At 34.4% G+C, this 12,978-nt stretch overlaps 1 protein-coding gene across 1 annotated transcript in view; it reads left to right on the plus strand.

Moving 5' to 3' along the window:
- CNBD1 (cyclic nucleotide binding domain containing 1) overlaps window positions 1–12,978 on the plus strand; it is a 785,154-nt gene that overhangs the window by 526,145 nt on the left and 246,031 nt on the right. The window contains exon 11 of the mRNA XM_065519430.1: window positions 9,954–10,021. Within this exon, the coding sequence (XP_065375502.1) occupies window positions 9,954–10,021 (68 nt within the window). The remainder of the gene's footprint in view (window positions 1–9,953; window positions 10,022–12,978) is intronic.

Here is a 12,978-nt window from a genome sequence, read left to right on the forward strand (position 1 = left end):
TTTGTATATAATCGCCATCATCATCTAACATCCAAATCCTTGATATATCATGTGTTTTGGTATGTGTGTTCCTTCTAAATATTGAAACTAAGATGAAATGACATCTGTATTCAAAGCAAAATATAAAATTAACAAAAACAGATCAGTAATACTATGTCAATATATCACTTCTGGTTACTCAATATGGCCAGGATTTGCTTCTCAAATGTCAGAATAAAAGTAATGTGCCTATCATGCGCAAGTGATTTCATTAAAACATGCCTATGTGTTCATGCTTTGAAAGACACTCACCCGCATGGTCCCTGTTCTAATAATTACTTCCCGAGTGCACATGAGGCTAGACTTCACCAAGAAAAATCACCAAGAGAAATAGGAACTTCAGTGTGCTAATAGACACCATGTTTTCACATTTGTGTTTCTTGTGTTAAGCAAAGAGTGACTGAGACAGGTGTCTCAATTGATAGACGTTTATTTAGCCAAAGTTTGAGGAATCATCCAGGAAAAACACAGTCACAGGAGTATCTGTGACATGTGCTTTTCCGAAGAAGATTTGGGGGAACTTCAGTATTTAAAAGGGAAACAAGAAGAAGAAGAAGAGAAAAGAGGGAGGTAGGTTAGGCAGTGACACAAATTGTTACATTTTTGTGAGGCTCTTAGATAAGGTAAAAATGCAAAAAGAAGGAATAGAGAAAAAGTCAATTATGAATTTGTCTCAGGGTAGGTGGAGGGATGATTTCTGGTCCTGTCCTTGTCCTGTACCTGTGAAGATAAGCTAGTAATGGTGAGATACAACAGAACTCCGGTTTATGTCTAGTTTATAGGGGGGTATGTATTCTAAAAGATTTAGGGGCTCACAAGGGGCTCTCAATTATTCCTAGTGAACGATTTGTGAGAGAGACTATGTGGGGAGATACGTGGCCTTATATCCTTGTGGGAACCCGGCTTGTGGATGAGGCTATGACACAGGGTTGTGAAATTACAGCTGTCTGGGAACAAAAGGAAGGCAGTATTGTGTGACTCATTTTCCAAGCTTAACTTTCCCTTTTATATGGTGAGTTTTGGGGCCCCAAGTTTCTATTTTTTTCACACTCACTACTTATAAATTTCTGTAGCTGTGTTTTAAAATGATTCAAGTCTTCATCCACTTAAAAGATTGTTTAACTTTTAACACCTAGTGTCATTTTGTTTCAGGTATTTACCTTGGTAGATTTTATACTGTGATTCAATTAAAACCCTTCAATTATTGGTGACTCCAAACAGCTTAGCCACTGAAAGCATAAATGCTTAAGATATTATTATATTTGCCAAGTGGTCAGAATTCTTCTGTTTTGTTTGTTTGCTTTTGTTTTTGCTGTTCTATCTTAATGCATCTACAATGTACACACTTAGAAATTAATATGTACTGTGGTGGAAGGTTAAGAAAGTAGGGGTTGGTTGGCATATGCTAATACTACAACTTATATAATGTAACTCATATAATAATAATATATCTTCTTGTACGATTACCACAACTGTTCATTAATTAAACATTACTCATTATCATTGTTATGCATTTTTCTTTATAACTTTAGCTTGTTTCAAAATTACTAGTGTGACTTGAAAACTAAAGTAAAAAATGTGTTATTTAAAAAGGATTTTTTTTACAATTTAGTATACATTATTTTTATCCTATTTTGCAAGCTGCTTGAGGTATGTTTTTTGAATGGAGAATCCATCATATGATAAACACAGAGCTTCACAGGCAGAATTTCCTTAAATGACTTATAGGTCTGACCTGGAACTGTTATTCCCCTTCGCCCTCAGAGAAGTGGGTGGCTGGATGCTGCAGATATGTTTCTTCTGGCAGCAAGATAGACAAAATGAAGAGGGACCTTCTCAGTGCCATTTCTGCAGATGGCAAGAAATGTGAGCAATAGCTGGAACTCATTGCTATATTACAAGGATCTGAGTGTAGCCTCAAAGGTGCTCTCCCACATGGACATTGATTTCCACAGTCTGCACCTGCTTTGGTGTATGTGGCATTAGTTTTCCCTGTAGTCGTTGTTCTCTCCAGGAGCACTAAAGGAATTCTGTGAGAATATCAATTACTGGTACCCATACTCAGACTGTCTAATTCAGTAAGTCTAGGTTGAGTTGCAAGAATCTGTATTATTAACAGAGTCCTAAGGTACTGCTGCTGCTGGTCTGAGCACGTTAGAACCACTGCCTCACAGAATGTTTTGAGGTCATAGGTTATTTCTGAAGATTGTCATAAATTGCTCTGTGTTAGGCTCCTGAAATTTTATGTACTGGTGAAATTTCAAGTGTTCCTATCAAAGGAGCACTCTCACAACACATATATGCATCCTTGCAATACTTTGAGTCTCACCGTGACACTACAGTATTGTTTACTCTTCTCTGTATTGAATGACTAGTTGTGATTCCTGAAACTTTTCCTAGAAATCTAACTACACACTGGTTAAGCTTTCTTCTTGTCTTTCTATTTACTTCTTTTCAAGACAGCATTAATGAGCATTCTAGATTCCTGTCCAAACTTCAAGAAATGAGAATTGTTTCCTTTCATAAAGAGCTATGTTATTTAGAATAACCTCCTGCTTAAAACGCTGTAAAAAGCTATATAAATTACCGAATGGAATAATAAAAAGATGCAAGATAAGACAAATAGGGAAAATAGAAGTATATAACCTAAAGTGGAAAAATTGAAACCAAATAAGAAGCAAAACAAATTTCAACCATATATCATATGGACAGTGACAAAAAATTACGTCCACACACACATACAAACCCAAAAATAGATTTCAAGGGGGGAAAAAAGCTTTACTATAAATAAGTTGGAACACTTTCTCAATATAACAATGTTCTCAGAATTATATAACAATTTCATATTTGTATATTTTAAACAATATGTCTTCAAACCACATAAAGCAAAATTTGACCAAAAAACCCCACAATTCTAATCAGGAATGTAATAAACCTCTTGCAATATATAATAGAATAAGAAGATAAAAATAAGTAGGAAGCTACCATCCCCAAAAGTGACAAAATAAGAACCTTCAAACATTCTATTTTCTATGAAAGTGTGGTAAGAACCAATGTTTTCAGTTATTTGCAAATTAACCAAGGCTTGCAGCAATCTGGAGAGCATTTATCAAGAAGAATGGATGAATGTCAATGAGACCAATGAACTTTGTGGCATTTTAGCTTGTCCTATAACCACATTCCCTATCTAGCTCTGGGGAAGCCTTGAAAAGCAACAGCCCCCAGTAAATGGAGAAAACTAGAAGTATGACAGTCACTGAAGAGACGAGAACAGGTTGGGAACCTTTCAATGCCTCACTCCAAAACAAGCATCGTTCTCTGACATGTGTGGTCATTCTCTGGAAGACTCAACTTGAAAGGTTGTTGTTATATGACTCAGTCCACCCAGTACAAAGCCTTTTTCCCAGGGGTGTTTGTTGAAAACAGTGAGAGGCAATTGTTTACACTGGGAGCTCCTGAAGGCTGTGGATACAAATTGAGGCAGATAATAGGCTAACTAAAAAAGTGAACATTTTCCAATGCATTCTATGAGTATTACCAAAAACAGATGAAGATGTCACAAGATAAGAAAACTACAGATCAACATTTTATAAATACAGATGTAAAAATTCTCAACAAACTTAATTCTGCACCATGTAAAAAAGATTATAAACCATGTTCATATAGAATTTAAGCCAGAAATGCAGTCTGTATCTGAAATTCAACATAATACATGAATGTAATATCAACTATTATCTCATTGTAATATGAATCATTGTAATACACTATACTCATGGGATAAAGAACAAAACCCACTGTATTAGTCAGTTCTCATGCTTCTAATAAAGACGTATCCAAGACATAATTTATAAAGAAAAAGAAGTTTAATGGACTCACAGTTCCACATGGCTAGGGAGGTCTCGTAATCATGGTGGAAGGTGAAGGAAGAGCAAAGGCACATCTTACATAGCTGCAGGCAAGAGTGAATGTGGAGGGTAACTGCCCTTCAGAAAACCATCAGATTTCATGAGGCTCATTCACTATTACAAGAACAGCATGGGAAAAGCCAGCCTCCACTGGATCCCTCTCATGACATGTAGGGATTATGGGAGCTACAATTCAAGATGAGATATGGGTGGGGACACAGCCAAACCATATTACCCACATGATCTCTTTGATGATAAAAAGTACTGAAAGAACTGGCAATAAAAGAGAATTTCCTCAACCTGGTAAAAATCGCCTCCTGGGAAATTCAGCAAGTAAATGGAAGAAAAGATATCCAGATTGGAATAGAAGTAACATTACCTCTCACCTCTCTTTGCTGATGATATATTTGTGTTTATAGAAAAATCCTAAAAAATTTACACACACACACAAAGCCAGCTAATGAGTTTGCCAATATTGCAGTATTCATGATCAACATATAATAATTCTATTTCTATACACTAGCAAAGAACAGTCTAAAAATGAAATTAATAAAATTAATAGTATCAAAATGACAATATACTTAGAAATATATTAAAAAATAAATGTTTAACTTGGATATGGAAAACTACAGAATATTATTGAAATAAATTAGAGAAAACCTAAATAAATAGAAAGACATTGTGTGTTTATGAATTGGAAGATTTACTATTGTTAAGATGGCAATATTTCCTAAATTGATCTACAGATTTGCCATAATTCCTATTAAAATTTCTGCTCTCCTTTTTTGCAGAAATTGATAAACTGATCTTAAAATCAGTATGGAAATACTAAGGACCCAGAACAGTCAACCATCTTGCAAAAGAATATGAAACTAAGAGCACACACACTTTCAGGGTGTGAGTTTGCATTAGTCAAATTTGTGTGGTGCTGGTATAAGGATAGACATATAGACTAATAGAATATAACTGAGAGTCCAGAAATAAACCCACAAATTTATGGTCAATTGACTTTCAACAAGAACACCAAGACAATTTCAACAAAAGGTGCTGAGACAACCGAATATTTACATGCAAAAAATGAATTAGGACCCCAATCTTATATGATGTAAAAATTTAAATAAAATGCATCAAAACTGTAAATTTAACAAGTCTATAAAACTCTTAGAAGGAAGCATAGATGTAAATGTTTATAACTTTGCACTAGGCAATGGTTTCCAGGATATAACACTTAAAGCAAAAGCAACCAAAGAAATATTAGATAAACTGGACTTTATACAAATGAAAAACTTTTATGTTTCAAAGGACACTATCAAGAAAGTGAAAAGACAACCTACAAAATAGGAAAAAATATTCACAAATCACATATATGAATAGGATCTAGTTTCTAGAATATACTCAAAACTATTATACTTCAATAATAAAAATACCTTATTTAAAAATAGGCAAATGATTTAAATACAAAGTTCTTCAAATTGCGAGAAAAGCAAATCAAAAAACATTGTGATACGACTTTACATCCAATAGGATATCAAAATATAAAATACAGACAGTAATAAAAGTTGTGCGTATGTGAAGAAATTGAAACCCTTATACATAGCTGATGAAAATGTAAAATGATGCAGCTGTTTTGGAAAATACTTTGGCAGTCCTCGAAAAGCAAACCATTGACTTTTTATATGACCCAGCAATTCCACTTCTATGTATACACCAAAGAGAATTGAAAACATACGTTTGCATAAAAACTTTTACATGAATATTCATAGCAGCATTATTCATAACAGTGCCAAAGTGTAAACAACCTGAATGTTCACCAACTGTTGAATGAAGAAAATATGACATGTCCATATTATATGTATATATATAATTATTCATTCATAAAAATTAATGAAGTACTGATTTATGCTACAAACCATAGATGAATCTTAACAAAGTCAGACACAAAAAGCTACATATTATATGACTGCATTTATATAACATGTCTAGAATAGGCAAATCATAGACACAGAAAGATTAGTGTTTGCTAGGATCTAAAGAGAAGTAGGGATGGACAGTGAATGATAATAGATACAGTATTTTTCTTCAGTATGAAAATGATCTGGAATTAGATATGGTTCCACAGTTGTATGAATACACTGAAAACCACTAAATTGTACTGTTTAAAGGTGTAAATTTTATTATGTGTATATCTTTTTTTGGGGGGGGGATGGAGTCTCGCTCTGTCACACAGGCTGGGGTGCAGTGGCCAGATCTCAGCTCACTGCAAGCTCCGCCTCCCGGGTTTACGCCATTCTCCTGCCTCAGCCTCCCGAGTAGCTGGGACTACAGGCGCCCGCCACCTCACCCGGCTAGTTTTTTGTATTTTTTAGTAGAGACGGGGTTTCACCGTGTTAGCCAGGATGGTCTCGATCTCCTGACCTCGTGATCCGCCCATCTCGGCCTCCCATATTGTATGTATATCTTAATAAACAATAAGAACGCATAAGATTTGGACATGTTGTCCATGTTGTTACATATTTACAGAAATTGATCCTATGCCATAAAACTCATTTCAAAAAATTCAGAATGTGTTATATAGACCAACAGTGGAGATCATCAGCAAAATCACAAGATAGCTCTGAAAAGAGCAGTGAAATTGATACAGTAATCCCAGGAAGTCTTCACAATATGAAACAGACTATGCGACTAAGTTTGTCTATTAAATAGACTGAATATGTAATTTAAAATATTCCCACAAATGCCCATTCTCTTTAAAAGTATGAATTCCTGTGAATTCTATGAAAAATTTAAGGAAGACATGTCAACTCTACACAAACCCTTCTAAAGGACAAGGGAGAAAATGGTCCTAAATTATTTAATTCACCCATGATAAACTTTATATTGAAACCTGATAAGGGCTTTACAAAATAAGAAATTATTGGCCAACCTCATTAATTAAAAATATATATAATATATTATTTTTAATATATAATATATATTTAATATATATTAATAAAAATATATTTTTTTTATTATATGTAATATAGCAATATGTAAGTATATTGAATCCAGAAATATATAGAAAACACTATACATCATGACCAAGTTTGATTTATTACAAAATTTAAGATTCATTTAACAATAACAAAGTGTTAATATATTTTACCATTTTTACAGAATAAATGATAGACATCATTTGGTCATCACTTTTCAGACTCTTAGTTTTACATTTTTTTGCTCAATGAACTCAGATACAGTGTTATTTCTATCGCTATAATTGAGGTTTCACAGCTTTCTGTAAGTATTGTAATGAAAATATGTCAACTCTTGAGGGCATTCTTCTTTAGGAAAACCTGATAACAGCAGGATCTTTTAAATTACATCCTGTAGATCAATTTGACATTAGTTTTTCAGCTGTCCCTCCTGAGGTCTCTCTGAAGGTACAAAGAAAAGGAAACAGTCATTCTTTTATGGCTATCATAATTGCTGAAATGGAATCACATGGTATTTCTGCACCCTCTTTGCTAAAGTATGCCTCTTTGTTTGTTGAAATGTTGTGAGAAAAAAAGAGAAAAGTTTTATTATGTGTCAAAGTTTGCTGATAATCGGAGATGACATCTTCCCACTTTGGATTCCTGTCTCTTACAGTTACTTGAGATAGAGAGAGACAACCCCATTTCAAATAAAATCTACCTACTTAATGACCACTCTCTTTCATGCTGCTATTATGGTTTTGCTATTTAAATATAATGTTATAATAATGCTTTAGGCACAACTGATTCCTAATTTTGTTTTACCTACATATTACTTTCCCTACTATAAATTGTTTGCTTTATTTTCTAAATTATTAAATGCAACATCATGATCTGAGTAAGGTAAGGTTGGTATAAAAACTTGAATAATAATGCTAACATTTATTATGACAAAATGATGTTCCTATAGTTTCACATCTATAAAATTGAGAGAAATTTTGCACAATTCTGGGTTGTGCCCTATGTCAATTAAAACCAATACCCGAAACTTATAATGAGATAATTATCCACTTTTACTTTTTTATCAAGCTAGACAGAACTTAGCTAAAATCCTAGCAATGCCAATTGCTTAATTTTCCTGAGACATCAATTTCTCATTTGTAAAATTGTTGCAAGGCTACCTATCTGGTACCAATTTCTGTAAGGACTGCATGAAATGGTGGCAATTGCAGATTCTGTGATCTGGCACCTAGCACTTAGTATGGATAATCAAATTTGAGTTTCCTTGGCTCACTTCTTGTATCAAAAAAATTCATTTATGTATCCCACTGACAGACCCAAAGGGTACAGTTCCTTAATTGATTTAATTTGGCCAGGGATATACCCTTAATCTAATACAAACAAATTTGTAGGTGTGGAAAACCAATCATCCTTTCTCAATAAATAATATAAACTTTGTCAACTAATGGAGCCAACTGTTAGCTTCTTGAATAAAATCATGTAAACTTGGACTTGGGGCTCCCATATTTACTAGGCGTTATACAAGATGAGATTATGGAAGCATTGAGCAGATAATGGAAGGGAAAACAAAGTCAACAGCATGACAAGGACCTCACAGTTCCCCCTGTAAAGAGCGAACACCCTTCGTTCCTGATACATGTGGTTTCAGACTCAATTCCCATTACGCCATACCCTGAGAGTCTACTACCTTATTTTGTATGTCCTTTGGAACACACATCTTTTGTATGTTAGCTGGCTTGAATGTGTTCTACTCATTACAATCAAATGAGTTTGGACTATAAAGTTGTTCCACTGCTTTTAAAGTTATGTCATTTAGAGCAGCATATATTAGTTTTCAAAATATTAAGTTGCACCATGGCTTTTTATGAATATTGATTATTCGGTAGACTGTGTAAGATTGGCTAATAGGGTTACCGATACGTAGTCTGGCTTAAAACTACATCTTTACCTTAAAAGTGTTAGTGCTTTCATCTATGTCTTGAATATTGAAGAAAAAAAATGTAATATGGAGATTACATAAGCCTAGGGAAGAAAAATGACCAAAACAGTTGGCCCAACTGTTTGAATGAGTTGTGCACAAAACACCATGGTCCTAAATTGTGTTACATGTTAATATTTATGTTTATATATATAATTTAAAATGTTTTTATCACAAGTAAAAAGTGAAGTAAAGAAAAAAGTTATTTTTGATTTCATGTAAGAATAAACAAACTCTTCATTATGTCAGCAAAGATTTTGGCTCTTTCTGTATTTTCACTCGTCTGTCTTCTGTGTGTTGGCTGTAGTCCTTGGTCTTGTTTTTCATGCTTTCAAGATGCTGCTGCATGCTTTAAAATTTAACACAACCTTGTCCAAAACATAAAGGGCAGTTGATCATCATAGGTTGTTTTTGTCTCCTGGATCACTGACCTTCCCCAAAGCACCCCCCCCAGCATTTCCTCCTAAATCCTATTGGTTTGATTTGGGTAGGGTAGCCAGATATATTCTGTTGTGCAAGCAGAATTATGAATGCTTCCTTTTTATTCTCAAACATGCCCATACTTCAATAAGAAATTATCCACCTGCTCTTGGTTTGGGTAACATGCCTATATCTTAGGAGCATAAGATCCCCCTGCAAAAAAAGGCACCCCCCAAAAAGAAACCTTCAAAAAAACAAAAACAAAAAACCTCAGATATCTAGTGTTTCAACCTCTGTCATGGAAAGTGAATCTGCCAGCGGATAAATGAATGGCTTTGAGGTAGACAACCACTAATGTCTGCCACATGTTAGGTACTAAACAATTTCCAATTTCTGAATAAAAAGTGGGACATTGTGTAAATTAGTCTAAATTATTGATACTAAAATTTTATGGGATGATCTTGTTGTATGTGAATGTGAACTTAGAAAGAAGTACTAATGAATCAATTTAATTATTAGGGGAAATTTAATTTTGTCTACTATTTTGAAATATTGATTAAAATAGGATTAGCAGCTGCTCTTTTTATTTATAAAAATTATCTTTTGATGGTATTCTAAGTGTTTTCTTTTGTTTTCATCTAGAATTAGACCCAGTGACCAAGCAACTTATGCTCCAAACAGCGAAACCAACTTTTGGCCATCTGACAGATGTAAGTAAAATGTTCAAGTTATAATAAATGTCACTCTTCATAGTAATTAAATGCAAACATTTATTATTTATTGTTTTTTAATGTCTAGTAGCCTTCATATTAAGATAAGTGTAATGTTATCTGCTCTAGAAAATAATGACATAAGACATTTGTAAAAGTTCTTATAATGAACCATCCACCTACTTATGTGTTTTAATTTTACTCTAAGATACTATTTTTGGTAAAATATTTATAACATCCTTAAAAAACTTTCAGTCTGTCTCAACAAAATTATTCTTGTAATAATCCTTACCTCAAAGAGTTTTACATTTTTAGAGAGGAATATAAACATTTAAATAGATATTTCAAAGGTCAGGGGTCACTCTTTTTTTTTTTTTTTTTTTGTTTTATTGTGTCCATTTTATATGAATAAAATATTGTAGTTTGAACAAATACACCTCATGCCAATCTCTATAAAATTAATATTATAATATGCCCATAGAATGCATAAAGAACCACTATGCATTAGTTCATTCTAGAATATTTAATAACCTATACAAGAAATGTGATTAAAACTTTGAACAAATTGTTAATATAATGAATATGAACAACATTCAAGACAATAGCTTCCGTAGGAGTCTGGAGAAGTCCAGATGGCCTGATGGTATTGCTCCTCATGAAAAGACTGCAAAACCCAAATGACCTCAGCCCTCACGGCCATATATATAGAGTGGTTGTCTGTAAAAGGTGGCAGACTGTGATGTGTGATATAAGGATGTTAAAAGAAGCCAAAGGGAGAGGAAATGGATTGGCAGTTTACCCAAGTAAGATCTGGGAGGAACAGAAATACCTAAAGGAGTTTTTAAAAGATTAAATTGTTTATAGTGTGGTGCTAAATGTCTCTGTCTCCTAACAAAATCCTTAGTGAAATCCATCTGACTCATTCTGATGTTTTCAGTGTTTCCTTATGGTTGAATTTGAACACATGCTGTGTCTTCCTTTTTGACTAAAGTATAATGAGAACAGTAGTTCCCCCAAAGAGGGCAACATTGGGGTTAAAATTTGAGAGCTCATCTGCTATTTGTGAATTAGGGTGCAACTTTCAGTTGTCTTTTGGATTAAATCATCTTGATGAAAGTGCAATGAGTGTTTCCTTGCCATGGTTACCAAATGACTCAAATGATGGTAGTTGGTGTGTGACCACAAGGAGAAGGACATTATGAGGTGAGCATTTGCTAGTTTGTACCAACAAAAATTGCATATTCCCTGAATTTAAGTTCTAACTACTGACTCTGCTGATACAAGTGGAGCTTTGCCTGAGTCAGCTAAGCAGGACAAGTTTGGAGTTGAGGGAAGATACTTTCTTTATAGCTAAGCCTTCAGACTGGGATAGGAAACAATAGTCCAAAAAGTATGTAGAAAAGAGTCTCCTCAATTCCTTAGTTGGGACAGGAGCTTAAATCTTTGTAAATCTTGGATGTTGTCTTCCCCTTAAGATTTTTTTTTTTTTCCTGGTAGGGAGGAAAAGAGAGGAAAACATCTTTTTCTGTAGGAAATACAGCAGTGATAGATGTTACTCAGCAGGATTAGTGGGGATAGGAAATGCTGAAAAGGACTGACTAACTGGCCAGAACTGCCACCCTCCTAAGAAACCTGGATTATGCCTTCCAGGGATCCAGGCATAGGGAGAGTGTGATGTATCAGGATAGCAGACATTTGAAAGGCAGTGGGAAAAGCAAAATGAAGCAAGGAGAAACTCCTAGGTTGGAAGTGTGTCTAGAGATATGTAGAAGAAAACAGACGTTTCTAATTAAATTCTTTTAAGCAGTTTGAAGTGTCAGTTTTACAGTAAACCTTCTGTCTTCCTTCAGAGTCTTCAATTGCTCACTAATGATTTTGATGTAAATAGATTTATTTTTAAATTCTGAGTAGAAAAATGTGCCAACTGAAATTTTCAGTTTCCTGGAGGCAAGAACAGATGCCACATATTAAGCCAGCCACATCTGTTAAACCATGTAGCACAGGAAAATAAAAGGAAACTTACTTTATTCTGGCAATATGTTAGTGATTGTTCAAGTGTTCAATTTTAATTGTGCATTTGTCACTATGTGGCTTGTGACAGTTCTCAGGCTACTTTGAACTTTGCTTTTTTTCCCAGCAGGAGCATCTATTTCAGTACTTTGCACAAGCTAGCATTATTTTAACTAATTCCAGCAGGGTCAAAATTAAATGAGTAGGTTATATATCTCTATAAAACACCCACCTGCATATGTTATGCACTTGCTTCATACTGATCAGCATTTTTCCACAGACATGGTGATATGGTTTGGCTGCGTCCCCACCCAAATTTCATCCTCAATTCCCACATGTTGTGGGAGGGACTCAGTGGGAGGTAATTATTCAATTACCATGGAGGCAGATCTTTCCCTTGCTGCTCTTGTGATAGCTAATAAGTCTCACAAGATCTGATGGTTTTAAAAAAGGGAGTTTTCCTGCACAAGTGCTCTTCTCTTGTCTGCTGCTATGTGAAACGTGCCTTTCACCTTCTGCCATGATTGTGAGGCCTCCCCACCCACATGGAACTGTGAGTCTAATAAAGCTCTTTCTTTTGTATATCGCCCAGTCTTGGGTATGTCTTCATCAGCAGCATGAAAACAGACTAATATACATGGAATTACTTTGACTAGTTTATTAAATGGGGAGTTTCAGACATAGCTCAGTTTTGTCTGAATAATGATTGGATGATTAAACAAAGTCAAATTTTTATGTATGGTGCCACAAAGAGAACCTTTACCAATAGGACCTCACTCCTGCCCACCTGTTCAAATAATATTTAATTCTCCTGTGTTTACTTCTAAAAACATCATTATTTACATTTTACAGTTAACCTACAATTAATCTGGAATTGACAATTGTCTATAGAGTGAATTTAAGTTGAAGAGTTTTATTATCCATATGAATATTCAGTTTTCTCAGTC

Source organism: Macaca fascicularis, chromosome 8 (assembly GCF_037993035.2).
Source record: "Macaca fascicularis isolate 582-1 chromosome 8, T2T-MFA8v1.1".
Classification (NCBI taxonomy): Eukaryota; Metazoa; Chordata; class Mammalia; order Primates; family Cercopithecidae; genus Macaca; species Macaca fascicularis.